Genomic DNA, 26439 nt, shown 5'->3' with positions numbered 1-26439 from the left:
TTTGATTTTTTATTGAAAAATGCATATATTAAAATTAAATTATAATTAATTATATTTAATTAATTTATAGTGGCAGCACTGCAATAAATCGCAATTGTTTTATTCTTCGCTGCGCGAAATATATGCGCAGTAAATTTATACGCACACGGCTTCATGACTACATCACATAAAAATATGGTGATGATGTGAACTAATCTAACGTTAAAAATTCGTGTTTTGTCAATTATTTTTGGAATACTATTATTTAACTTCATCTGCATTCAATAAAAATGGAGATTATTCTTAATAAACTACTTTCAATAGATAATTCTGTAATTCAGCAAGTGAGTTTCATAAATCATGATCACATTTTGCAAATAATTATATGATAAACACGTGCTTATCCGGCATTCGAGATATTCGTTATTATTAGTTCAATATTTTCAGGGAACAGCAGAATTGAAAGAGGCTTTCCGAAAACCTGAAAGTACCGTAGCTCTAGGACAACTTATTGTTTCATCCCCAAATACACCTGTAAGATTCATAATTTTTTTTTATCATTATGTCAACTAAAATCGTAGTTTATCATCTTTTATTAACATTATCTGATATGATTCAATCAATAATACTTTATAAAAAACTTATAGATCAGACAATATGCTGCTGTACTTCTTCGAAAAAAATATAGTAGAGGAGACCATTGGTCAAAATTGCCACCAAATATTAAAATGGAACTGAAATCAATTTTACTTCAAGGACTAGTTAACGATCCAGAACAGATAGTTAAAAATGCAATAGCTCAATTGATTGGTATTATCGTAAAATATGAACTACCGAACAATTCCTGGCCAGAGATATTTCAAATAATTCAACAGCTTGCTTCAAGCTCAAATATGGTAGAAAAAGAATTAGCAATGTTTACTTTATCACGAATGACTGATGTGGCACCAAGTGTTTATCTAGCTCATGCACAAGCCTTAATTACTCTTCTGGATGAAACATACAGAAGTCTCCAAAGTCTAGGAAATCCTACAGCTTTTTATATCGTTAAAACAATGCAGAATCTTTCATGCTTGGTAGAAGGAAATCAAATGATGGTCAATGCTTACAATCACTTAATACCATTAGCAATAAATATAATTCAAGCTCTAGTACCAGTAGATGAAAGTAAAACTACAGAAGCAATGGAGTTATTTGATGAATTATGTGATCATGCTCCAAGCACTGTTTCTATTCACGCAAAGAACATTGTTTCTATGTGTTTACCAATTGCAAGGAATAAATTTTTAAGCGATGAATTAAAAATGAAAGCTATAGAATTAATCAATTCTACAATAAAAGTAAAGCCTCGAACTATTGTAGCGAATAAACTTGTTGAGCCGATTATTGATGCGTTGTTTGAGATCATGTCTGGTCCACCAGATAACGAAGCTGATGAGATTTATATTAGTGGAGATGATGTAGATAATACTACAATTGCTTGTGCAGTGGTGACCTTAGTAGAAATGGCCACACGGCTGAAACCAGAGAAATTGGTACCACTTTTGATACGTCATATAGAACCGAGTCTTCAAGGTTCAGACCCTTGTGCTAAAAAGGCAGCATTTTTAACTGCAGCTGCGTTATCAGAAGGATGTTCGGATTATGTCAGAACCAAATATCTAGATATATTTCTTAAATGTACCTGTGAAGGAATTAGGCACGAATCGCCGATAGTGCGTAATGCGGCTCTTTTTGCTTTAGGTCGATTTTCAGAATATCTTCAGCCTGAAATGAGTCAATATGCTAAGGAACTTTTACCTGTGCTTTTTGAATATCTTTCTCAAGTGTGTATACATTTAAAGAAAGAAAAAAGCGAACCACCTTCAATTGAAAGAATGTTCTATGCTTTAGAAACATTTTGTGAGAATTTAAATGATGGCATTTTACCGTATCTTCCAACACTTATGGAGAGATTATTTGAAATTTTGAATACCGAAGCACCAACTTCCGTTAAAGAATTAACAATCAGTGCTATTGGAGCAACAGCTAATGCAAGCCAAGAACATATATATCCTTACTTTGAAAGAATCATTGCAGTACTTGATTCATATTTCATGACAGAAATGAATGATGAAAATATGAGTATTCTACTTCAATCAGTTGATACACTTGGAGTGCTTGCTAGAACCGTTGGGGGCAAAAATTTTGCTCCTTTGGTTGGTAAGTCTCTAGACTTAGGGCTTAAGCTCGTTCGTGAAAATGATGATCCAGATGTTCGTAAGGCTGTTTATGGATTATTTGCTTCAATTGCGACGATAACAAAAAAGGAAATGGCTCCAGTTCTACCAAAAGTTTTAGAAGTTATTTTTCAGGGTATTCAAAATTCCGAAGGGATTATAACTCATTTAAAAGAAGATGAAGATTCAACATTTCTGTTTTATGAAGATTTAAGTGATGAATTAGATGAAGAGGACATAGAACATACAGATAATGAAGATGATGAAGACGATAATGTAGCGTGCTACACAGTATCTAATTCATTCATTGAGGAAAAAGAAGAAGCAATATTAGCATTACGTGAAATCGCTCTCCATACTGAAGAGTCTTTTCTTCCATACTTGGAAAAGGCTTTTGAAGAAACATTTAAATTATTGAATTATCCCCACGAAAATATTAAGAGAGTCTCTGTTGATGCTTTAACTCAGTTTTGTGTCAATTTTTCTAAAATAAATACAAATGAAGGACAACAAGCATCACTTAAAGCACTCGCCATTTTCGTGCCAAAATTATCGGAAATTATAAGGCTTGAAAATGAACCAACACTTGCTATTGCCGGGCTAGAAGCACTTGCGGAATTGCTAAAAGATGTTAAAGAAAGTGTTCTAGTCGGTCAAGGACATAAAGAAGCAATAATAAATTGTGTTACAGATATTTTGAGTGGTAAAGCTGAATGTCAAGATGTAGGTGAAACAGACGATGATGATGAGGCAGAACAGGATGAACTTTTAGTTGAGTGCGCTGGAGAAGTTTTCACAAATTTTGGTAAAATTTTAACTCCTGAAGAGTTTGCAATTTACTTTCAAACAATTTTGCCATATTTAAAAGAAAGATTGAAAGATAATAAGTCAGAATCTCAACAATCATTTGCCATTGGAACACTTGCAGAATGCTTATCAGGTTTAAAACATATGACTTCTACATTTGTTCCTTTGCTTTTTAATCTCTTCAAAAAAATGATTAGAGATTCTTGTCCTGAAGTTAGGAATAATGCTTATTATGGTCTTGGAGAATTAGCATTTTGGGGAAAAGATTCTATGTATCCATATTACAGTGAAATACTGCAACTACTTGCTGGTGCTTTGCACACTGAAGAGCATGCCGGGCCTAGAGATAATATGGTTGGAGTTATTGCAAGACTTATTATTACTAATTACTCATTAGCTGATGTAGATCGCGTGTTTCCAGTTTTTGTACAACAATTGCCACTCAAACAAGACTATGAAGAATACAAGTCTGTTTTCAAAAGTATTTTAACTCTTTATAAGCTTGGACATGAAGTTATAAAACCTCATATTTATAATTTATTAAAAATATCGATTAATATTCTTTATGAAAAACATGTTCCCGATGAAGGTACGTTATTAAGTTTTTATTATAATAATTCGTTGGAATTAATAATTAAAATTTTTTTTCATTGTAGAAACGAAAAATTTAATTACGGAATTTATTAATTCCGCTCAACAAGACTTTCCCAACGAATGGCATACTGTTTTTTCGGAATTAACACCAGAACTCCAGCACATTCTATCTTGTTAAAGATAATTGCGGATATTGTTTGATGCACATCTAATGAAATGCATTTCAATTTTCAAATATTTATAAAATAAATTAAAACATATTTTTTTAATCAAGAAAATTCAGATTAAAAATCACCATCTTCTTAAACACTAGATCAATGGTGTCGTGATATTGAAATTCAGTTATTGCTGTAAGTAATTGAAATATTTCATGAAGAAAAATTGTTTCATCCATATATAAAAATTTACACAGTGATTTTCTACAATTTTGTGCCTTTTTGAATATTATTTTTACATTTGCATATTTACACTAATCAAATAGTATGATAAACATTTTTAATAAAAATACTATATTGCATTAGAATAACTGAATGTTAGAACAATATAAAGTTTAATGTGAATATTATTTTCTACATTAGTCAAGATTCAGTACAGAGATGTCATCGCTTGAATTAGTAATAGTGCTATGATTGCAAAATAAATGAAAATTTGTTTTTTAAATATAATCTTTTTACATAAAATTCATTATGAAATATTAAATAACGTACAGTTAGTAGTTTCAATACCCACTGATGGATTATTACATAGGTTTACTATCATTATTAATCTTATAAGAAAACTTTTAATCGCTACTGAGAAAAAGTATTGTTAATAAACCAGATTAAGTGTCATATCATTTTTCCGGTTAAGGAACAGCAAAAAATACCCTCAGAGATATTGTTTTTTTTTTGTTTCAACCACTTAATCAAAACAAAGTTGTTCATATAAAATAGATAGAAAGCGATAAGAAATACCGTGGGATCCACTTATAATTTCCGTAACATATAGTCAGTATATAATATTTATGATATCGAGTGCTTTCGTGATATCACAAGTATTATCAAAGACACGATAGATAGGCCATAATGGTCAGTCTCTTTCAAATAAGTGTCTTTACGTGAGAGTGACTTGTGTATAGCATTGCATTTCGTTTCTATGTTATTAATAAGTAAAGTTTATGTGAGTTTTATGATTTCATATAATGTTTGGCTAAAGCTTTTTCGGTAATTAGTTTTTTGTGCTATTCTTATTATTGTTATTATTTGAAGAAATGTGCAAAATCAGTTATGTGCTAAGAATGATTAAAAGATCATATCATTTCAGATTCATTGAACATCAATCGCTCATACCTATTTAAGGAATTTAAAAGTGAATAACAATCAATCGGCATTTATAGGTTGGATCGATGATGTTATATATTAAGTATTTAGCAGATTGGTATTCTTTTATACTCAAAATTTCTTAGTACTCTCTTTCGATTAAAAAATAATCGAATTCAAAGAATTTATCGATAAAAGCGATCCCTAAAACGAAAGAAAAAGTAGAAGGAGTTTCAGACAGTCACATTTTGACTTTGCTCGAAAGTGAACGAACTTGTGTTGAATTAACTTCTCGAATTATTATCATTTGTTACTAACTTAAGTTATTTATTTAATGAACTTTTGTGCAATCTTTTGTGAACTAATAATCCATCACAGCCGATATATGAAGACGGAAGTCGTAAAAGCAATCGGTAATTGTTTGTGTGAGAATACATAAATAAATGCATGACAACGTCCTTGACGATAAATTGTGACTTGAATGAAGAAGTATTGAATGTAAAGTCATTGGTTGACCGCAGAAGTGATGATTAAAAAATGCAATTATAGAATGTTATTCTCACAAATGTTATAAAAAATATTCAGGAACAATTAGCTATAAATCACTGTCATGAATAGATGTAATGAGAAATCAACATGCTAAAGGATAAAAAAATTCTTAATTTCTAAATGTAAATTGGAATTATAATGAGTGCAATGACTGTCATACAATGTCTAAGGTTCAAAAGAATGAATCAAATTCTCATTCAGTTGCAGTAAATATCCTTGATAAGTATGTGTCAACAAGCCACCAACACCAAAGTAGTTCATCTTTCATATGTCAATAAGCTAGTCACGTGGAATCTTGTGAGGATTTTAAATATTTGAACTCTTTTATATCTATTTCTTTTTAAATAACTATAAATGAATTTCGATATTTATTTAACTAGATAACAAAAAGCTATTGAAAAGAATGCAACAGATATCGTGGCCATGCGGGAGAAAGTTGAACTTGTTGCCGAAACATCAGAACTCATTGCATTCACCTGTCAATCGTCCTTCGCTTGAAAAATCAAATACATTATTCTGTCTTCACTTACAAGTCTGATCCCTCACAGACCCTTACGCATATTGTTTGAGTCTAGACAGTTCATGAGTGATATAGAAATTCAATTAAATAACTGTATTTATTTTTAAGTAAACCACGTTTTTTTTATAAAAAATTCCATTTTTTGTGGGAATATTTAACGGAGTTATTTTTATCTTACTTTTTTATTAAGTGAAAAATATATACGTGTGGCTTCCGGTTACATGTCAAGTGGCCCATTTTCATTATCTTGATAAAGTCCTCTGGACTTACATCGTTAGATCGTGGTTTCTGTCAGTTCTGTTAAGTGAAAAATGCACGTTAGTGAAACAAGAATAAATTCAAAGCTATCAAAAAATAAAATTCTGAATAAAAAAATTAAAACAATACTTTATAATTATTAGATTTAACAATTGAATTTAACCAATGTTAATAATGAATGATTTATAAGATCACATGGAAAAAGATGAATAGATTGAATTTAAAAAAAAAAAAATTAAATGTAAGACTATTGAAAGTGATAAATAGTGATAATTAACCAATTAGCAAGTAAATATTCTATGAAAAATTTGAAAACATGGATGTGGAATTAGTCACCAGAACATCTCTTAGTTCACTTTCTAAAGTAGATGATGGAAGAATTGTCTCACCAAATAGTCTTGATGAGTGGACATGGTCAAGTCTTAGGGTGAGTGAAAAAAAAAAAAAATTATTTATCATTATTTTTTTCCATATTCAACAGCGTTATTTTCACCAAGTAAGTATATTTTTAGATAGAAACATCAGAAAAAAAATAACAAACGGTTATTCTACGAAATCAACAGCAAAGAAAAAAGCAATAAATTTATTTAAATTAATAATTAATTTTCATTGACTGTATTTTCAAGTTGACAAGATAAGATTGAAGGAATAAACAGAAATTATAATAATAAAACATTATTTAGTAATCATACTAAGTAGATTAAGATATTTATTGAGAAATGTGTTCTACTAAAGGAAAGAGAAATGTAGTTCATGATAAAAATCATTACCGGAAATATTAGATCTATTTATGGTAAGACATAAATAAGTGACAGATAATCAATTTAATTATATAAAAGAAATGATGCTAAGTGTTGTTTTTGCAATAAGTTATAATCCAATATGTTGTTATTAATAACATACGGGCTCACTAATAAGCGTCTATAATTAATCGCAAAAATCGAATGATAAGAGCGAAAAGTAGTGGAAAAAACCAAAACAATAGGGGATAAGAATAGACTTAAAAAAAAAACATATGAGAAAATTAAATATCTGCAGGTGCGGCAGGTCAGGAAAGTAATAAATTCGGTGTAAATTCATGATCGATAACATGATAGGTTGCAAACAGTGAAACTGAGCATCTGGGAATAAAAAAAAAGTAATCAAACTTGGTAATGTTTTGCATCAACATGAAAAGATAATAATGTAAATGACATCTTGGATTTTTATTAACAGCCAATCCAGCTGTTTTAATACATAATCTTAAAGAGATGTGTTTCACCCCTCCAAAAATATTTCTATTCTCTCCCTCATAGCCCGGGGCGTCTGCGCGTGATTATCGTAATGGCCCTGGGCCAGCTCGATGTAGCCCGCCTTACTATAACCATGGATGCACACACGAACCTATACAATCGTTTGCGTATGCATACATAACTGCGCGCCCTCACCACAAAAGTAGCTTTAAATCCAACACTTGTCTGTCACTCGTGTGCGTTCTTGAATCACGAATACGGTGTCGAGTACCTACTGTCCAAGTTCACACTTTTTTTCTGTCAATTGTTCACCAACAAGAGTCATAGCAGTGCAATCACACGGGAAACCATTCTAGTTCTTATTCTGAATCTCATCTGTTGGTTAATGACGTTTGAAGGAGGATTATTGTTGTTTGTGATTATCGTTAAAATGATGAAAAACCGGCCGGAGAAAGTATCTTTGATGCTACGACGACGAATTATTGAATCGAAAACTGCTCCCACCTTTTGTAAGTATAAATTAATCATCAAAAATCTTCAACTCTTGCTCTTTGTGTGCCTGTCACCTGCTTTGATGCTATCCAGTTGCTAGCAATCTGTACAACGCGAAAATAGATTAAAATACAGAGCAATTCTGTTTCTTCCTCAATTATTCTTTGGTTTATATATTAAACGGATGTTTTTGTATTTTATCAGAATAGCTGTGTTGGTTATTTGGATATCGACGATTCTATTCAAGTTAGTAACATTGAATGTTAAGATTGAGAAATGTTAAAAATAAATATAGTACATACTTGAAATATAGAATATGAATAATTTTTTTACTTTGATGACTTATCATTACACTACTCGTGATCAAAATAATCCAGTCATTCAAAATATTTATATTACACCTCGAGACTCTCATTAGCATCTAAGTACTAATAAGATTAACTTATGATACTAGAGTATATTATAGGAGGAAAAAAAGAGAGAACGTAAAAGTGACAAAGAACAATATATTGGAGTAGCAAAGTTATTTATTACATTTGTAAATCAGGAATACGAATCAATGATTTGATGCAAACTACTTCCGGTTGCATTCAATTACACTAGTTAATTTATTCTTCTTTCATAGACATCTATGATAGTATTTTAAATTAGGTAGAAATTCATGCAAAATTACACCAACATTATTTTCATAGAATGTAATTCAGTTAACAAAACTTGAAAGATAATTGATCAAATTATTTTTTTTTCAACTGTAATATTTACTTATATGTTCTAATGAATACACTTCATTTGTAGAAACAATTCGAGTACAAAAATCTTGAAAAATTATATACAATCTATCAAAGAAGGCTCCAAAATGGCTACTTGTCCCTCTTTGTTTTGGTGCAACTGGTGCTGGGGATTACCCACTGTACTATTTTAATAATGACGGTGAGTTGCATATCCACCGGCTTCCAAATTTAAAAAATAAAAAATACTCATTATAGTAAAATATGGCTTTTTCATTAGCTTGAAAACTATTAACTTTTATCATTTTTCAAGGTCGAGATAACGGCGTCCCTGCCAGACGTGATGGCTTGGGGCATCATGGGTGCACTCCTTAGTCCAGTAATAGCTCTATCCTTCAGATCTAAACTCATCACTAGAGAAACATATCTTCCAGTACTATTGTCCTGCATAATTGTTGTCCTTCTTGTCCTTGGTGACTTAGCCGTGCCCTTCTGGTACACTCTCAACTATACCGAGGACATGAGAACGATAAGGTGAGTAAAAAGGCAAAAGAAATGATAAGAAGAGTAAAACATGGGGGAGTCTTTTAATTGTAGGTTTCACTAAGATATGTGTCGATTATCAAACAAGGTCTTAGAGTTAGAAAAAAGTTAAGTTAGATTTATTCCAAGTGAATTTATCAAACTCTGAGTCATTTTCATTCACATGAAAAGAATAAAACCCGCATTACATGTTTTCCTTTGCTCTTTAATTTAATATTTTTTTCTAATTTTTGAATTTATTAATTTCAGACCCGCATATTCTACTCATGTTCTGCTTGCTTGCTACGTTTTTCTTCCACTTACAGAAAATCTTCATGCATTCATTCTTGGAATCACAGCAACCCTTTGCTACTTGTTGAGTCTTTCTTTAATAACTTACAGGAATCAACCAGATTTCGCTGGAAAAGTAAAGATGATATATATTATTTATCTTGTATTGCTAAATGTATCTAATTACATGTAAAATATACTTACAATAGCAATACTTATCACATTATTATTTTTTTAGATCATCGGTGATACTATTTATTTTGCTTGTGTCAACAGTCTTGGACTTTACTTTAGATTCATGAATGAAGTTGTCATTCGAAGATCTTTTCTAGACAGAAGAAAATGTGTTGAATCAACATTGCGGCTTAATTATGAAAAAGATCAAGAAGTTTGTATTATATATATTATTATGATAATTTATTGATAAATTTTGGTCATATTAATCAAATTTTTTATTTAGGAGCAACTTACAAGGAGTATTCTACCTCAACATTTCGCAGCAAAAATTAAAAAAGATTTTCGAGATATTTTTAAATTTATTGAAGAACACAAAAAACCACCTCCTAAAGGTCGACGTAGAAAGTGAGTATCATTCAATTAGAAACTATTTAAAATTCTTCGATAATAATGAGTTATTTTTATTGGTTACAATGAAAAAGTTTAGTGATTGATATAAAATGAATTTCCCAATAAGTACTGGATAATTATTTTTTTTTTAATTACATTATAATTGATTTTACTTTGGGCTAAATTTCATACATAAGTAATAATCAACAGCAATAAATTGAAATAATGGCATTTTGATTTGATTAATTATTATTTTGTATTTATTGATAAATATTATGTATTTTTGAATTTATTGAATGTTATTTTTTCAGTGATTTATATGTGGAAACTCATGATAATGTCAGCATATTATATGCCGACGTTGTAAATTTCTCTGGCCTTACGGTAACTTTGCCAGTTAAAAAACTTGTGGAAACCCTAAATGATCTCTTTGGAAGCTTTGACGAAGCTTCTGAGCGTCACAATGTTTTGAGAATAAAATTCCTTGGTGACTGTTATTACTGTGTAAGCGGAGTTCCTACACCAAACGCTCAACATGCAAAAAGTTGTGTTGATCTTGGTAAGAATGTTTTATATCTTATTACACTCAGTTTGCATAAAATAATCAAAAAATACTGTTTGCTTTCTGTTTAAATTAGTATGATTATTTTATTTGAGATATTAATCAAAACATATACATTTATTAAATACGAAAATATTACTTTTGTTGTTTTATGATGATATGATATTAAAAAGTGATTTATTCATCTATTAATTAGATTTAACTTGTCATTTAAAATGTTCATAAGATATAGATTTAATTTTTAATAAAAAAAAATTTCAACTGATGATTTTAGGTCTAGACATGATAAAAATAATCAAAGAAATTCGTGCGAGAGTTCGAAGAGAGAGTGGAGTAGATATAAACATGAGGATAGGAGTTCATTCCGGCAAGATAATATCTGGAATTTTGGGAGCAAATAAATGGCAATATGATGTATGGTCTAGAGATGTAGTTATAGCAAATAAAATGGAACAAACAGGTCAACCAGGAAAAGTACATGTAACACAACAGACATTAAATCTTCTTAACATAAGTCAATATGATTGTGCGCCAGTTGAAACCTTAAATGATGAAACTTTACAAAAGTATAACATTAAAAGCTATTTAATCACACCATCTTTACCTGATACCCCAGTACGGCAGGTGTGTTGAATACTTCTTTAAAATATTTTTATTTTCAAATTTTTTCATCAATTTGTGTCCAAGTCAGTTGATAAGCAAGCCTTGTTGCAGAACAGCGAGAACAATTTGACAGTCACTACGTCAGGCATTCCACCTCCTCCAACCAAGCACTATGTCCGTTGGTACAGCGGTAGACCAAGTACAAATGTAAGATCTTCAAGAAATTCTAGAAGATTGACATCAACAATGAATAATCATGCTGATGTATTTGCTGGTACATTCAGACGTAGAACTCATTTTATGGATTCCTGCTTAAAAGATTATCATTTAATGTTAAAGGCAGCTGATGCCGAAATGGAAAAAGCAATTAAACAAATGCCTCTTAGCAAGTGGGAGTAAGTCTATTACTTCATTAGAAAATCTATTAAAAGAAAATATTTCAAGTTTACCTCAATAGTTTTTTTCATTCGTTTTTTAGACAATGGTCCAAGTGGGAGCCGATAAATCCACTTTTTCTTACCTTTTCAAGACTCAATTGGGAAATCCCTTTTCTCCGTGAACCAGACCCACTTTTTAAATTCTTTGTGGGATGTGCCACTGTCGTTTTATTGTTCATGGGCAGCATGTTTCTTGTACCGGCTATAATATATTCAGAGTAAGGAATGAATATGAAGAAATAACTGTAATAATATTTAATAGTCTATAAAAAAATTAATTGATTTTTAGGTGGCATGTGAGCACAACTATAGGATATCTTTCAGCAATGCTCTTCTTCATTGCTCTTTTACCACTTACTTGGATGCATTTTGTTTGGAATCGATGTAAAGACCCCCATGATGAACAAGAAGGACATGTTCTTCAACCGCGAAATAAATTGCTTCATTTTATGTACCAAACTAGTATCAAAGTTGTTTGGAGTGCGGTTCTCAGAACTGCTCTTTATCTTGTCATCACCATTATGCTTGCTCTCTGTGCTATGTTTGACATGCTCGTGAGTAATATTTTTCATAAAATTAGCTGTATTCTATGCAGTATGCTGTTAAAAATAGAATCATAAATCGATGTAATTTATTTTTAATTTTAGTTTGAATGTAAAAATACTGACCGTCTAGAAAATAATGCAACATCAAGTTTTACTGTCGATGGTGCTTCCGATTTAAAATGTAGAATTTCTCCACCTTGGGTAAGATCATTTTGTAGGTACATGTTGTTGATTATAAAATCCTGAGAAACAGATGTGTATTTTAGTATAAATGTTCTTCTTGAAATTTTTTAGCACATGTCTGAAACATGTTCATTGGCAATTTTAACCAGTTTTCTGTTTCTACGAGTTCATTATCTTTTAAAACTAATAATTGGTATTAGTATTGTTGGATTTTATACATGGAATATTACTGAATATCGTTCAGCTATTTTTCAAAGTGGAGATACATGGCATCCTGATTTAAAACCACAGCTTGCTCATATTCTCAATGTGGCTTTCCTTACTTTTTCTCTTCATCTCATCGATCGTCAGGTAAATTAATATTAAGTAATATTTTATTTAATCAATTTATCTGGAATTTTTCTGATAGTGTATTAAAGATAGCGAGAATGTAGGTCAATAGGTTTGAAGTTACTGAAGAAAAAAGACTTTCTCAAATTTATTTCTCAATATTATTTATTAAAAAATATTTAATGTAAAAAAATTTCAGTTTTGAACCTCTTAAAGTTATTCTAATTGATTTATATTTATCCAGGCAGAGTACCTGAGTAGACTAGACTATCAATGGAAACGACAATTAACTCAGGAACAAGATGAAGCATTTCACACTAGAAATGCAAATAAATTATTACTTCGTAATATTTTACCAGAGCATGTTGCAGACTTTTATTTAAATATGAACAGATCTGAAGAGAATGAATTATATCATGAAGCTCACGATCAAGTAGCAGTTATTTTTGCCTCTTTAACTGATTTATCAATTGACGAAAGTAATATTTTAGTCGATCTCAATGAAATAATATGTGAGTTTGATAAGCTGCTGTTTGAGCCGGGATTTATGTGTCGAATTGAAAAGATAAAAATTGCCGGTACTACATACATGGCAGCATGTGGATTAGAAGCAGGTCGACGAAGTTCAACAGAGAGTGCTTATGACAATAATGTACATGTGGTCAGAGTAATGGCTGAATTTGCTGTAAGAATGATGGCAATATTAGATCGTTTAAATGCTGAAACATTTGCCCATGCAGCTAAACCTTATAAATTAAGGATTGGAATATCTCATGGTGAAGTAACAGCTGGTGTTGTTGGTGCGCAAAAACCATTGTATGACATTTGGGGTGATGCTGTTAATATGGCATCTCGAATGGACACTACAGGAGTGCCTGGAAAGATTCAAGTGACATCAGAAACTGCTGCAGTCCTAGAACAAAATGGAATTAAATGTTATCTTCGAGGTGAAACGTGGGTTAAACCTAAGGGATTAGTTACGACATATTTTATTGCTGTTGATGAAAACAGACGACTTATTAGCACAGATTCTGTTGAGGAGACGAATCTTTAATCTTTACATGGTTGGATTTTTATTGCCTCAAGCGCTAAAAAATTACTTAGAAGACGATAGTAAATTGAAAGCATAATTTACATCAATCATAATTCTAACAGAATTAAACAAAAAATTACTAAAGTGTAAAATATTTTTTTATTCTTCTATTAAAAAGATAATCAATGATTATTTAAAGAAAGTGGTACAACATTCGAAATATCATTAACCTTTAAAAATACATCATATAAATAATAATTTAATAGAAAACAAAAAAACAAATCAACTTGAAATTTTACTCTATAAACAATTGTTTAATAAGTAATAAATTGAATGCCATCTATTCAATAAATCAAAGAGAACAATTACTTGATTTTCTGTTTTTCAAAGATAGTTTTTGGTACTCGAGGCATTTTTATAAATGACAGATATTAGTTATTTTATGAAGATATAAAATAGATAGAAACTTTTTTTAATCAACCAAAGATAAAAATAGATATCCAGAAACATAAGGATGATCTTCCATCTTTGAACTCAGAGGAATTGCACGAATGCTTTTGCACAAAGTAATTATTTAGTACTAAATTAAAGCCAGTATCAAGAACTAATAAAATTACCCTAATTTTTATATTAATGTAAATAATTTCGTTGAATATTAAATATTTAAAACCCAACGAAAAAATTATATAGATGGGTTTATTTAAAAAAAATATAGATGTCAATTCTAAATGCAAAAATAATCCCAATACAGCTTCATTAACAAATTGAATTTTGGAAAGTAAATGAGGGTAAAAAATTCGTCTCTTGTGCAAGACAAACGACCAATTTTTTAATTAATTAGCTAAATTTACAAGGATATTTATCTATTTACGATTTTAATTTATAATGAAATTTTGTTTGATGGATATTACATATAATCATAGCATATTTCTATGTAGAGCAAAAGAATTGTAAATGATCTTCCGAGTGAATGTTAGAAAATAAAAAATTTATAGGTATTTTCTATACGCGAGAAAGCTCGTTTTCACCATGATTGTATACAAATTAAATGTTTCGGGTGTCTCGCATTTATTTGTAAATATTCTGTACAAATATTTTGGATATTCTCGGAAATCCATACAATTAAGTTTAATGATAAAATAAGTACGTAAATAAAGTATTCATCACTCTAAATTAATCAATAAAAATTTAAGAAATTCTTTTCATAAACATTTGGTCTTTTTATTTTTAGTTTATCTTTATATTTAACTCCTAATATAATAGCTGAATTTATTTATTTTTTGCACCAAAGAAACTTTATAACCCTGAATTTATATTTTACAATATAATATAACATGTTATTTAATAAAAATTTTTGCCCAAATATTTGTTTTGTTTATTACAAAGGAATCAATTTAAAATAAGAAATCAATAATAAATAATCAATAAATCAGTAATTAATGGATGATTGGAGAAGGTCAGCAATGATTGTAAAAAATTTTTTATTTCAAAAATATAAATTTACTTTAACAAAACTTCTCTATAATATATACTTTTCATGTATCTGTACAAAACATTACATGGTTCAATATAAAATAATATGGACGATTCTCATATTGTATAGCATATATATACGTATATATATAATCGCATTACTCATAATTTAATTTTCACAAACGTTCCTCATTCATAGAAGAATTCATATCTATAAAAAATATTTAGTATTAACAAGATGATTATATCCATACCATAAATATAGCAACAAATCCCACGTGGAAAAAACATTGATTTTTAAATGTAAAATACTGATAGCTTCGCGTCTTTGTATAAAAAAAAGATTTAAGAAGAAAATACCAATTTGTGCTTAAAAAATTCCACTACCAGTAGTTCTTGTATGGAAAATTACTGACAAGGTATTTCCGTCAATGAACTGCATAAGATTAGGTAAGGTCTTTGCACTCACCTTATCTTTTTTGCGTAGCAATGATCTAAAGTCCATTTTGAATCTGAATTTGGTTTGTTCGGTAACGTTGGTTGGTATTTTGTCAATGTTGTTGGTATGACAATTGTGGTAATATGTTGACGTGTCGGACGTTGCAGTTCTTCTAATTTCTTGGATTGAGTGACATATTTATTTTTTAAATTTCTAAATGCTGGAATGTATTTTTGATATTTTGTTCTCAATGATTTTTCTTTTTCTAGTCTTGCCTTCAATAAGTTATTTTCTTTCCGTAAATATTTAATTTCATTTGCTTGCCTAATAGTTCCATTTTCATTGGAATAATATGTTGTTTTGACGGCTCCATCGGTATTTTCTTCTGTTTGAGTAGTTTTATTTACAGTAAGAAGAGAAAACTGGTAGTGATTATAATCGATAATTGTTTCTGAAAAATAAATAAGAGTTATCCTTAGTAGTGACATAAGATTATATTGAATTCATATATGACTTACCATCAACTAAAGTCTCCTGAAATGACAAAAGTGGAGGAGGTTCACTTTCTTTCTTTATATTTCCCTCAATAACAATTTTTTCTTCTTTGCAAAAAATTGTAGGTATAGCATTTGGTTTAAGTTTTCGCCATCCATCTTGTCGAGCATTTTCAAATTGAGAATCATCAAAATGATACTATAATTAAAATTCAATATAGCATTTGTTTAATTATTAATGCATTAAAAATAATAACAGTCCTCTAACATAAATACAAATAAATTTTCTAATTGTTTTTCATAACAAATATAAATGAATCTTGAATGAGTTTTGCCTAGTAACAGTTTTTTATTCATCCTGATTGAAGTTATTATTTACTAAAAATTATTTCCGTTCAATAATTATTATTTATTTATATTAAATAACATGTTAAATACCTCACATAACCTCGAATGCTCTTTTGGACGTTTACCACATTGCCTGCTCCATATTTCTTTACGTAATTCATCACTAGGAAATTTAAAAAGACGAAAACCTTGTTCAGCACGATTGTGACAGTTTTTGGCGCAACAACCTGTCATGATCAATTATTTTCTTCTTTCACTATTTATATTTGTTTATTTTCGGCGATACGATTTTACCACAAATTCTAAAACCAGAAGCTGTCAATATTACGAATGGAATCGGACCGAAACTTGTATTTTTTACATGTGTACACATCCAAAGAAAATTCGATTCCATGATTCCACAGTGGTGATCATCATATAGTTTCAGTTCAGTTCCATAGATACATGAACTGTTCGTTGTTAAGAATGAGTTAATTAATTTATGATTAATTAATTTATGAGAAAATTCTACTAATCGGCATAATAATTACGAAAACTTATATTCTATTTTAGTTTTAATAAAAACTCAATTTTTGACAAATATTATAATTAAATTAGTGATTGAATTGTTTGAAAATGTCGATAAAAATGTCCTTATCCGGAGAAAAAAATCAAAACAATTCATTGGTAAAACGTGTCAATAAACTTCTTGAAACAAGACCTGAAAATGATAAGGTAAATACTAATATTAATTTTTTTGTAATTATCATTATTATACAATATTGTTACATTTTTGCAGGAAACTCTTGAAGCTTTGACAGAGTTATCTACCTTTTTCACAGAAAATACCTCAAACACTAGAAGAGATTTACGGAGCAAAATAGAAAAAAGAAGTTTAGCAATCAATGATGAGTTTTTATCAGCATTCAGAGAAGTTAAATCAACATTAGATGCTATTCATGAAGATGTTTTATCTATGAACAATTCTATACAAACAATGACTAATAATTTGCAAGCTACCAAAACACAAACATTAACTCTTTTAGATAGAACCACTAAGTTACAAAATGAAAGTAAAAAATTATCAATGCAGCATGAAATAGCAAAAGCTTTCATATCAACATTTGAATTAACAAAACATGAAATAGGAATAATACATGGACAAACTAAAGAAGAATCAATAACAGAAGAGTTTTTCACTGTAATAAATCGTCTGCAAACAATTCACAGCAGTTGTCGAATATTAATGCAGTCAGGATATCAAACTTTAGGATTGGACGTAATGCAAAGAATGACTTTGCTCCAAGAATCTGCTCTTGAAAGATTATACAGGTGGACTCAGAACCAATGTAGACACATAGAGAATGAACATATAGCTCCATTACTAATTAAAGCAATGAGCAAACTGCAAGATAGACCAGTTCTTTTTAAATATATAATTGATGAATACTGTACAGCAAGACGAGCGATTGTTGTTGGTGCTTTTATTGATGCCTTGACAATTGGTAATACCACAGAAAGTACTCCTAATCCGATTGAATTACGAGCTGATGATCCTACTCGTTATATTGGTGATATGTTAGCTTGGTTACATCAAGTAATACCTGTTGAAAAAGAAAATCTTACAATTCTGTTAAAATCGTGTGATAAAGCAAGTTCGTTCGAAAAAAATTTTTATTTAATTAACTTAACTTTTAATATTTCAATTATAAAATAAATATTTAAAAATTTTGTAGGTGTAGCTGATTTAGTAAAACATGCTCTTGGAAATATCACAGAAGGTCTTTGTCATCCATTGAAATCTCGAATAGAACATATACTTGATGTTGAAGCTCCTGCTACTGTTTTGTATTCAATAATGTCACTGATAAGATATTATCTAGAAATATTTAAAGATATTGTTCCCGACAGTGTTTTAGTCAAAGACTTGAATGAACTATTAGAGTTAAATGAGAAGAGTTTCAACGCGAGATTACAAAAGGAAACAAAATTAACTCTAGGAGAAAGACCAGAACCTCCTGGACAAGATTTAGTGCCTGCTGCTTCAGTATCACGACTACTTGCTCTTCTAAATGATGTTTTGTCAGTTGCTTTAATTGTCAGTGGAGAAGAACGTGAAAAAGACATCAATCGAGTGAGTTATTGATTTAAATAAAGTATTTCTATAATATTGTTGTTAGAAAGAAAATATTTTTTTATTATTAAATGTTTTTTTTTAGATTGTATCATGTATCATTGATCCATTACTTCAAGAAATTGATAAAACTGCTGCGAGATTACCAATTGTAGACATGGCTGTGTATGTTTTAAATTGTCTTCATCAAATTCATTCCACTTTGTCACTTTACGAATACATGGATCAGAGACTGGAACGGTTGCAAGCTCAGTCCGATGCACAAATAGATACTTTAACCTCTGAATTAGCTAGTTCCCTTGTTGCCAATTTAAATCTAGGTCCGATTTATACGATATTACAGGGTAAAGTACATGGCCCTTTATCTGCTATTCCCGGTATGGACCCCTTGAGTGTCAGAGAATTCACTGTAAGTTTTTATTTTTTGAAATTTACACTTTTATTATCATTTGTAAAAAAATTTTAAATCATATTTATTTTTTTTCAGAATAAATTAGAATCTTTTTTAATTACCTTCGATTCTTTTCTTCTGCCACAAATTGGTTTACTTCAAAACACTAATCATCGATCTATGACGTTAAAACGATCTTTCCAAGTAATTGGTGCAATTTATAAACAGCTTTATGATGCATGTCATGATCCAGAAAATTTATATGAAAACTTGGATAAGTTGTTCATTAGAACACCAAATGAACTTATAGAAAAATTGATATCGTCAGTATAAAAATGATTATAATTAAAGAGAATACAAAATTTATTAATTAGTTATAGAACAATTTTATGATAAAAACGTTTGTAATTAAAAATTAATAACAATTTTATATGAAATTACTGTCTAAGAGTTTTTATCAAGTTGGTGATAATTTATTCAAATATTTAAATAATTTATTCATATAAAAAATAGGGGCTAATTGTTACTAATTAAAAATGGAAAAAAAAACATTTTTTTGTTGTTTAAATGTATGCGCTAGTAAAATTAAAAAATGATGGAAGATTCTAAAGATGTGATTGGTCAAAAAGTCACGTGGCCATATCATTACTAAATGTTTTCGCTGATTGGTTAGAAAATAAACCTCTATTAACCAGTGTACTCCAAGCACAACCAGTATTCCATCGGGTGTGATGGAATGTAATTGATTGTGTTTAAATTTATCCATACTAATTATTGAGTTAATGTTGTTCACATTTACGCATGGAATATTTTTTATAATTTTTCAGCAATTGAATTTTTCATGCCGAATTGCGTAAAGGAGATAATAGAGTTGAAAGTAATTGTGTGAGCGTGGGAGACGTGAGAAAAAGATAGCAAGTGTTCAGTGATACGTGGGACACACCTGGTGAAAAGAAGAAATTTAAAAAAGCAAAAAATAAAATTCAATTTAAAAGATTTCTATTTGTTTCTTAGAAATGAATAAAGAACAAGGAATCCTTAATAAGTTTTGTCAGATAAGATGAGTGATTCGACAAGAAATTATACAAAGATCAGATAGAATCATCGGCATAGTTAGATCAGTGACCAAGATGGCGGAGTCGAGTTATTATCAGGTGAGTTTGTGATTAAATAATTTTTTCCAGGCTCCACAGGTGTATGAGTGTGCTTTAATTGCGAAATAATTAAGTAAAGAGTTGATATCATTGATTAGTCAGCTTGAAAATATTGTGAGTGCAATTGGACAAATTTGACGGATCTCTTCCTCCCCCTCCATTTGTTCCATCATTAGACTCCTCGTTTCCTCTGTCGTAGTATCTATTCCTCCGCCTCTCTTCTCCTCTTAATTCTTCCTCCTGGTTACCATCGAGATTTATATAGTTTCGAATTCGCGGTCGAATGGATGGTGAGGTACGGATGAAGAGAGGGCAGGAATGTGCGAGAGTGAAAATAAATGCTTCAACGTGGGGCAAGGTATAAAGAATAGTTTTGGAGCATATTTTTTGAATTTCGAATGATGCAAAACACTAAAAAAAATAAAATGATTCATCAACAAAATAAATTGGGTAAATCCCAATGTTAAATAAACAGTATCAGCAATTTATTTCTTTTGCAGAATGACTATTCAAGACAACCAGTCATCGCTGAATTGTCTCATAAATATGGAATTGCGGGTAGTGATCAAGTGCCTCTTCCAGCACGTCTTGACGAGCTGCGAGAACACATTCGTAGAGAAATTCGAAAGGTATAAAAAACATTTTGTGTGACTACAAGAGAAAAAATAATCTTGTGTATACTAAAAATAATTATTCTTGTAGGAGTTGAAAATTAAAGCCGGAGCAGAAAAGCTCCGAGAAGTTGCATCAGGTCGAAAGGCTCTTTCAGATGTTGCAATGATTGTAAAGAAAGCAAATAATAAATTAAACGAGCTTCACGCTGAACTCCAGCAGCTTGAAAGTCAAATTATTTTAACTCAAGGTGAGCCTCAGTCACCGCAAAGAGATTATTCTAATGGTCAGGATACACCTTTATCGCCTATGGACTCATCATCACCCAGTCAAGAGGGTCTTATTACAGATCTTCGACTCTTATCTTTAGAGAAGCAGCTAAATATTGAATTAAAAGTAAAACAAGGTGCTGAAAATATGATCCAAAGTTTAACTAGTGGACATAGAGACAAGAAATTGCTACAAGAAGCTCAACAAATGTTGGATGATTCAAGAGCTAAAATTGAATTTCTTAGGATGAGAATTATGAAAGTAAGACAAGCGAGACAGCAAAAAAATACTCGAAATGATGCGCCACTTTCCAATGGTGAAGCTACATGTAATAAGGATAAATATGAGCCTAGCTTAGAATTGGCTCTTGAAGAAAGAGTAGAGGAACTTCGACATAGATTAAGGATTGAAGCTGCGGTTGTAGAAGGAGCTAAAAATGTTATTCGTCTCCTTCAAAGTGCTAAAGTAGCTGATAAAAAAGCTCTGACCGAAGCTCAAGCAAGTTTAAGCGAGTCTAGCAGAAAATTAGATCTCTTGAGAATGTCTTTAGATCTCAGAAGACAAGAATTACCTTCTGATAGTGCAACGGCTGCACAATTAAAACGAGAATTAGCTAGTGTTCAGTCTGCGAGTCCTGTACCAGTGACCTATACTTCTTTACAGCCATTTCATGGACCTCTCGAAGGGCGAGCAACTGTTCCAGTTTTAGTTTCTCGATGTGCAGCTGTCACAGGAACATTAGAAGTTAGATTGATGGGTTGCCAAGATCTTGCTGAAGAAGTACCCGGTAGAACCAGACGAGATCATCATCCTGCAAGTCCGGATCTACGTAGTTTTGTTAAAGGAGTTACTGGTCGTAGTTCAAGCAAGTCTTATAACGTTAAAGATGAAACAAGTAATGACATCATGGCCGTCATTAAATTGGATAATCAAACTGTTGCGCAGACAAGCTGGAGACCATGTTCACAACAAGCTTGGGACCAAAGGTTTTCAATTGAACTAGACAAATCCCGAGAACTTGAGATTGGAATTTATTGGAAAGATTGGCGGTCATTGTGTGCAGTAAAGTTTCTTCGTCTTGAAGAGTTCATTGATGACGTACGACATGGCATGGCTCTTCAACTTGAACCTCAAGGATTGTTATTTGCTGAGATACGGTTCCTTAATCCCATGATTTCGAGGAAACCAAGACTTCAGAGACAAAGAAAAATATTTAAACAACAAGCGAAAAATTTCCCACGTGCTAATCAAATGAATATAAACGTTGCTACTTGGGGAAGACTACTCAAACGATCTGCTCCTTCGTTGCACAGTAGTAGAAACTCTGAAAGTCCCCCATCAGGTAAATGATTTCTTTCAATCAAATAATTTATATTTATATTGATAAATTTTACAAAATAATTTAGGCCCACAACCTCTTCAACTTGTCTTCGATTCTTCACTTGAAGATAAACCTGAAACTCCTGGTGAATTACCAGATCCAGAAAAAGGAGGACTTGGTGGTGCACGTCCACTTGGAGTTTCAACATCTAGTACTAGTTTATCAACTCAAAGCCATCCACCATCTCCTCCTTCTGTTCCACCACCACCTCCACCAACATCTTCACTGTCTAAAAAACCATCTGCTGCTCAGGCGATACCTCCACCACCTCCTAAACGAGATCAAGATGTGAGTAAAGTTCAACAGTCGAGTTATTCTATTATTTATATATTTTTTAAATTATTTAGATATTTTTTAATGTTATCGAATTTTTGAATATAATTATTAAAATTTAGGATATAAAATAATTTGATCATTAGCTGAATATGGTTTTAGGATAATTTAATAATGGCAATAATATTTAAATCCGGTGATGGTGTTAATGGTGATGGAGTATTTCTTAAAAATATTTGAAAGTATTAATTATACTAGCTAATTGACTCTTTAACATCCTGTTTTAATTTAATAGAAATTAAATGTTCAGCCACCGAACAGTTAAGATTACATTGTGTTGAAAAAAAAAATTAAAAGGGTTAATTGTAGAATGAAGTAGAGGAAATTCAAAGGATTTTGTATGGTGCACGATACACAGCTCGAGATAAGAACGTAGCATTGGTAATGTAGTTACAGAGTGCACTTAAGGAGTTTGATTTTCTACACGACGAGGATAAAATGGGTGCAAGTTTAAGGCCTCTTGTCACGGAACCTCGTCCTGTTCTGATAGCACCACTTTCGCCGCGCACTCCCTCGCCTCAACCTGTTGTGGAGTTTCCCGAGGACGAGGTGAACAAAACAGTCAAACTGTCGCGAAAGTATAAAGAGTGTTTAATAATAATAACAACGCTACTGATTGTATTTACTTTATGTTGATCAATGATTCCCTCTTTACATTAACACAGTAGCTTTTCAACCTTTAACATTTTATTATTTATTGAGCTAACAAAATTAACTACATTTTCTTTTAACACCTAGCAGCTATAGAATTTCATTGTTTGTAGTTTCAAGGATGATGAGAACTGGGTTGATTAAAAGGCTTGTTTGAAGAAGTATATGTGACATTTTAGTAGAGTATTGAAATTTCGCAATACATTCTTGGTTGATAAATACTCGAAGTATTAAAAAAAATAAATCAATAAATCATTATTAATATTATTGACATATCGATGGTATAAAAATAAATTTGACTATTTATATAATATTTCGATTTTTAAAATGAATCATAAAGCAATGTAATAAGATACAAAGTCGATTAAATAAGATTAGCCATTTTAATTCATTGAATTTGTTTTGCTGACGTCAAAAAAAGAGAAGTCTCTCAATTCAATTAGTATTTAACTTGTTTGTCTGAGTGTAACTTTTGAATGAATACACCGATTGAGAGGAAACCTTTGCAATTAATAAATGATGTTTTTATCGTAATCTCAATGCCATTTTAAAGCGGTTTATTTATTTTTTGAACAGCTATCTTATTATAACATTTAAATATAAATATTATCTTAATAGAATTTTTAATACTTGAAAATAATAAAAAAATTTTAAATAATTTCAAAAAAAAAAAAATTATAAAGAAAAATACATTAGTCATAAGTGATTATAAAAAAATCCTTTTTTATTTGTGACTAAAATGTTTATGATTAAAAATTGATAACCATATGATTGAAATGCTTGGTTTTCTAACTATGTGATTAAAAGAAAAATAATTAACAATTATGTGAATAATATATCAAAGGCATGAATTATTTTTCTCAGATAGCAAGCCTTAAATAGTTTTTGATAATTATTTTTTTAATTTAGGTTGTCTATGAGATGCCAGTTCGACCACTGCAATACCGAGATAGTGCTTATGAATCACGAAGGCAATCAACGATGACTGGAATAACTTTGGATAACTTCAGGTTGCTTTCTGTCCTTGGTCGAGGTCATTTTGGTAAAGTGATTCTGTCTCAATATAGAAATACAGGCGAGTACTTTGCAATCAAGGCTCTAAAGAAAGGAGACATTATTGCCAGAGATGAAGTGGAGTCTTTGTTGTCTGAAAAGAGAATTTTTGAGATTGCTAATGCTACACGACATCCATTTCTCGTTAACTTGTTTGCTTGTTTCCAAACTGAGGTAAATAATGTTATATATAAATTCGATTTTTTAATTAAGAGTATGAATTTATTGTAAAAAAATTATTTATCTCTTTTATCAGGCGCATGTGTGTTTTGTTATGGAATATGCCGCTGGTGGTGATCTGATGATGCACATACATGCTGATGTTTTTGGAGAACCTCGAGCAGTCTTTTATTCAGCTTGTGTGGTTCTAGGTCTGCAATATTTACATGAAAGTCGTATTATATACAGGTAAATATGTTTCAATACTTTTATGAATTGTGATGCAGAAGAGAACGATTAGAGAATTGATTTTTTTCTATTTTTTAGAGATTTGAAACTAGATAATCTTTTATTGGACACTGAAGGATACGTAAAAATAGCTGATTTTGGTTTATGTAAAGAAGGAATGGGCTTTGGTGATCGAACGGGTACTTTTTGTGGCACTCCTGAATTTTTAGCTCCAGAAGTTCTTACTGAAACTTCATATACGCGTGCAGTTGACTGGTGGGGACTTGGAGTTTTGATATTTGAAATGCTTGTTGGAGAGGTAATTATTTTTTTCGCTAAAATAAGTAAACAGAATTATTATTAGAAGAAAAATATTTATTTTTTTTATACCTAGTCTCCATTCCCTGGTGATGATGAAGAAGAAGTTTTTGATTCAATTGTGAATGATGAAGTCCGTTATCCTCGTTTCTTATCATTAGAAGCCATTGCTATCATGCGGAGGGTAATATTTATATTCAATTTTTTAGTATTGTTAAATTTCTGTATAAATAAAGTTAATTGGGTATATATATATCTTTCTATACAGTTGCTTAGAAAGAATCCTGATCGAAGACTCGGTAGCAGCGAAAGAGATGCTGAAGATGTTAAAAAACAGTCATTTTTCAGACACATTGTATGGGAAGATCTCCTTTTAAGGCGCGTGAAACCACCATTCGTACCAGTTATTGTAAGACTATTTTAATTTTATTTTACATCTTTACTATTTATAGATTGCATCGATTTTAACATAAACTGGTTGTTTTTATTATAGAATTCTGGAGAAGATGTCAGTAACTTTGATGAAGAATTCACTTCAGAAAAACCTCAATTAACACCACCCAAAGATCCACGTCCGCTAAGTGACTTAGAACAAAGTCTTTTCCGCGATTTCACGTACATGGCTGACTGGTGTTAATATGCGCGTAATTAAATTGTCTATAGAAGTAATGAAAAAACAAAAATTTTTAATAGCATTTTGAAACATGCGATATATCAGTAAAATGAACAAACTACGAGAATGGAACTCGATTTAGTTTTATATTTTTTTAAATCACTTTTCGACTACTTCTCAAACTGATAAATTGAGAACATTATTAATCGAAGCCTTCTTACAGCAAGATATATGCTGTGAACATATGATAAAATTATCGATTTTATAATGTTGCTATATATTCATAACCATGTATTTTTTACCAGTTACTTTTTCTGGTGATTTGGAAATGAATTCAGAGATTTCTGAGTATGTGGAGTCTCTTTAAACTTTTTTCGGAAAAAATTTTTTCTACTGGTCTCTATTTAATTAATTGATCGAAAATATTTTTAATCATGTATATTTATTTTCACACATTTTCCATACACTAAATTCATTTTGTAATTGTTGAGATTTTGATTCTGCCCAATTCGTAGGCTATAAACTGAACGAAAACCGGTAGTATTTATTCATTGCACTTACTGTAATTTTGTAAGTCATTCACTCTTGTTTATGTTTTTTGTTCGTCCAATGTTAGGTTTCATAATAGCATAAAAAATATCTCATATGGGGATACAAATT

The 26439-nt window shown here is 30.6% G+C and overlaps 5 protein-coding genes across 12 annotated transcripts; 4 read left to right on the top strand and 1 right to left on the bottom strand.

The window, feature by feature from the left end:
- The first annotated feature begins 145 nt into the window (after positions 1–145).
- LOC118068603 (importin-4-like) lies at positions 146–4259 on the top strand. Its single transcript, XM_035086105.1, has 4 exons — positions 146–323; positions 427–513; positions 627–3594; positions 3662–4259. Exons 1-4 carry the CDS (start codon positions 270–272, stop codon positions 3775–3777), a joined length of 3225 nt encoding a protein of 1074 aa, XP_034941996.1. The 5' UTR covers positions 146–269; the 3' UTR covers positions 3778–4259.
- A 127-nt stretch (positions 4260–4386) lies between these two features.
- Positions 4387–14945, top strand: LOC118068602 (adenylate cyclase type 2-like). 4 transcript variants are annotated; one of them, XM_035086101.1, is made up of 14 exons: positions 4387–6651; positions 8744–8878; positions 8990–9210; positions 9469–9625; positions 9728–9877; positions 9950–10071; positions 10368–10615; positions 10893–11242; positions 11333–11616; positions 11700–11876; positions 11948–12212; positions 12306–12404; positions 12498–12737; positions 12961–14945. In XM_035086101.1, exons 1-14 carry the CDS (start codon positions 6541–6543, stop codon positions 13768–13770), a joined length of 3369 nt encoding a protein of 1122 aa, XP_034941992.1. In that variant the 5' UTR covers positions 4387–6540; the 3' UTR covers positions 13771–14945. The 4 variants fall into 4 exon arrangements, with proteins under 4 accessions (XP_034941992.1, XP_034941991.1, XP_034941993.1 ...); XM_035086100.1 differs by having other exon boundaries at positions 11679–11876; XM_035086102.1 differs by lacking the exon at positions 4387–6651 and adding an exon at positions 6891–7965 and having other exon boundaries at positions 11679–11876; positions 12961–14944.
- LOC118068605 (uncharacterized) lies at positions 13493–16773 on the bottom strand. 2 transcript variants are annotated; one of them, XM_035086108.1, is made up of 4 exons: positions 16594–16773; positions 16180–16354; positions 15692–16112; positions 13493–13629 (listed from the first exon to the last, which is right to left on the bottom strand). In XM_035086108.1, exons 1-4 carry the CDS (start codon positions 16735–16737, stop codon positions 13602–13604), a joined length of 768 nt encoding a protein of 255 aa, XP_034941999.1. In that variant the 5' UTR covers positions 16738–16773; the 3' UTR covers positions 13493–13601. The 2 variants fall into 2 exon arrangements, with proteins under 2 accessions (XP_034941999.1, XP_034942000.1); XM_035086109.1 differs by lacking the exon at positions 13493–13629 and adding an exon at positions 15269–15433.
- Positions 16774–16838: 65 nt separating this feature from the next.
- Positions 16839–19399, top strand: Cog6 (conserved oligomeric Golgi complex subunit 6). 2 transcript variants are annotated; one of them, XM_035086107.1, is made up of 6 exons: positions 16839–16972; positions 17056–17217; positions 17282–18137; positions 18219–18616; positions 18702–19025; positions 19104–19399. In XM_035086107.1, exons 2-6 carry the CDS (start codon positions 17119–17121, stop codon positions 19338–19340), a joined length of 1914 nt encoding a protein of 637 aa, XP_034941998.1. In that variant the 5' UTR covers positions 16839–16972; positions 17056–17118; the 3' UTR covers positions 19341–19399. The 2 variants fall into 2 exon arrangements, with proteins under 2 accessions (XP_034941998.1, XP_034941997.1); XM_035086106.1 differs by having other exon boundaries at positions 16839–17217.
- Positions 19400–19704: 305 nt separating this feature from the next.
- Pkn (serine/threonine-protein kinase N) lies at positions 19705–25911 on the top strand. Of its 3 annotated transcripts, none has more exons than XM_035086379.1 (11): positions 19705–20161; positions 20662–20790; positions 20864–22385; positions 22450–22712; positions 23148–23306; positions 24318–24635; positions 24718–24869; positions 24948–25167; positions 25243–25350; positions 25435–25575; positions 25660–25911. In XM_035086379.1, exons 1-11 carry the CDS (start codon positions 20138–20140, stop codon positions 25801–25803), a joined length of 3180 nt encoding a protein of 1059 aa, XP_034942270.1. In that variant the 5' UTR covers positions 19705–20137; the 3' UTR covers positions 25804–25911. The 3 variants fall into 3 exon arrangements, with proteins under 3 accessions (XP_034942270.1, XP_034942269.1, XP_034942271.1); XM_035086378.1 differs by lacking the exon at positions 19705–20161 and adding an exon at positions 20397–20519; XM_035086380.1 differs by lacking the exons at positions 19705–20161; positions 23148–23306 and adding an exon at positions 20397–20519.
- Positions 25912–26439: the final 528 nt, after the last annotated feature.

The sequence above is a fragment of the Chelonus insularis genome, unplaced genomic scaffold (assembly GCF_013357705.1).
Source record: "Chelonus insularis isolate UGA/USDA-ARS -01 unplaced genomic scaffold, ASM1335770v1 contig_3_pilon, whole genome shotgun sequence".
Classification (NCBI taxonomy): Eukaryota; Metazoa; Arthropoda; class Insecta; order Hymenoptera; family Braconidae; genus Chelonus; species Chelonus insularis.
The sequence above is the reverse complement of the archived record's forward strand: the minus strand, read 5'-3'. Positions and strand labels throughout refer to the sequence as shown.